The 1,696-nt window shown below is 46.2% G+C and overlaps 1 protein-coding gene across 1 annotated transcript; it reads right to left on the reverse strand.

Annotated features, from left to right (window-relative positions):
• Positions 1 to 499: 499 nt before the first annotated feature.
• On the reverse strand, positions 500 to 1,438 carry LOC123376094 (putative olfactory receptor 52P1). Its single transcript, XM_045027820.1, has one exon. The coding sequence runs from the start codon at positions 1,436 to 1,438 to the stop codon at positions 500 to 502; it is 939 nt and encodes a 312-aa protein (XP_044883755.1).
• Positions 1,439 to 1,696: the final 258 nt, after the last annotated feature.

Genomic DNA, 1,696 nt, shown 5'->3' on the forward strand with positions numbered 1-1,696 from the left:
CCTCCAGGCTTCATAAAGTATTGGGCATGGAAAACACAGGTAAATTGTAGTCACTGGATCATTGCACATGTGATAAAGAATTTCAACACTGTAGTTTATTTCTCTTCTTGACTATCAGAAAGTGCAGATTTAATTAGTCAAACTGATCAAGAACCATGTTCATAGAGAGTGTATTGGAAGGACACCTTACATCAGAAAAGTGCACAATATTCTCATAGTAGAGAATTCACGGAAAGGCCAAGAGACAGGGAATATGGAAGGTTGGATCTGAAGGGTGACACTGAAAGAGATCAAGTGATGGTTAGGGAGAAAGAACTCAGCAATACAGACAGCAGTGCTTGGTGATGGAATGATAAGAGATTAGGTGAAAGGAATTTCTCAGACTATGAAATACCACAATGTTGAGCTCAGCCAAATTAGGAGAGAGCACCCTGGATTAACAAGGAGATATCTCTTCCCAATCTTCTTATATAGGTTTAAAGTCAGTGGCCCCCAGCGATCATCTTCTGCAGGTGTATTTGACCATTTTGTCACGAAGCTCTTTGGTTTTGACCCCATAAATGATTGGGTTGAGCATGGGGGGAACAAGGAAATGGAGGTTTGCCAAGATGATGTGAATATGGGGAGCAATGCCCTGACCGAAGCGGTGTGTTATAGTGGAGAAGAGGAAGAAAGTAGACGACATCAGCATAACACAGATGTGGGCTGTGCAGGTGTTGAGGGCTTTCTTATAGGCTTTCTTGGAGGAGATTCTGAGGATGGCCCTGGAGATCAGAGCATAGGAGATGAAAACGAGCAACAGGTCTAACCCTAAGACGACAAACGTGACCATCAAGCCATACGTCCTGTTGACTGTGATGTCCCCACAGGACATCTTTGCCACAGCCATGTGGTCGCAGTACGTATGGGGGATAATGCGGTTGGCACAGAACGGCTGCCTGCTCAGGAGCAGGGGCAGGGGCAGAACAAAGAGAACAGGTCTTATCAAAACCACTAGCCCTAGCTTAGCTATTCGTGCATTGGTGAGGATGGTGTCATATCTCAGAGGTTTACATATGGCAACGTAGCGATCAAAGGCCATTGCCACGACAATGGCTGACTGCATAACAGAAAACCCATGCAGGAAGAACATCTGGGTGAGGCAGCCACCCACAGTAATGCCATTCAAATTGAACCAAAATATGCACAGGGTTTTCGGCACAACTGAGGTAGACGTGGTAATGTCTGTGAGTGCCAGCATGCAGAGCAGCAGGTACATTGGCTTCTGCAGGGTCTGCTCTTTCCATACAACAAACAGAACCATGAAATTTCCCACCAAGCCAATAATGTACAACATAGCGAAAGGGATGGAAATCCACATGTGAGCAGGTTCCAGGCCAGAAATGCCCGCAAGGATGAATATTGAAGGGTCAGAGGGGGTGAGGTTGAAAGCTGCCATGAGGTGGTTGATGCATCGATCAGGCTAAGAAATGCTCAAGGTTCCTGTGAAGGGAGAGAAACACAGTGAGGGTCTTTAAACACTTTATAACAAATAGCTATTACCCAGGGTGTTCAGGGGACCTGGAGCAAAGCAATTTTGGGGGCCTCTTCCATAAAAAATATTGCAATACTATATTCTCATGGGGGCCCCTGTGGGGCCTGGCACAAATTGCCCCACTTGCTCCCCTGCCATGGGTGGCCCTGGAAAAAATAAACC

The sequence above is a fragment of the Mauremys mutica genome, chromosome 1 (assembly GCF_020497125.1).
Source record: "Mauremys mutica isolate MM-2020 ecotype Southern chromosome 1, ASM2049712v1, whole genome shotgun sequence".
Classification (NCBI taxonomy): Eukaryota; Metazoa; Chordata; order Testudines; family Geoemydidae; genus Mauremys; species Mauremys mutica.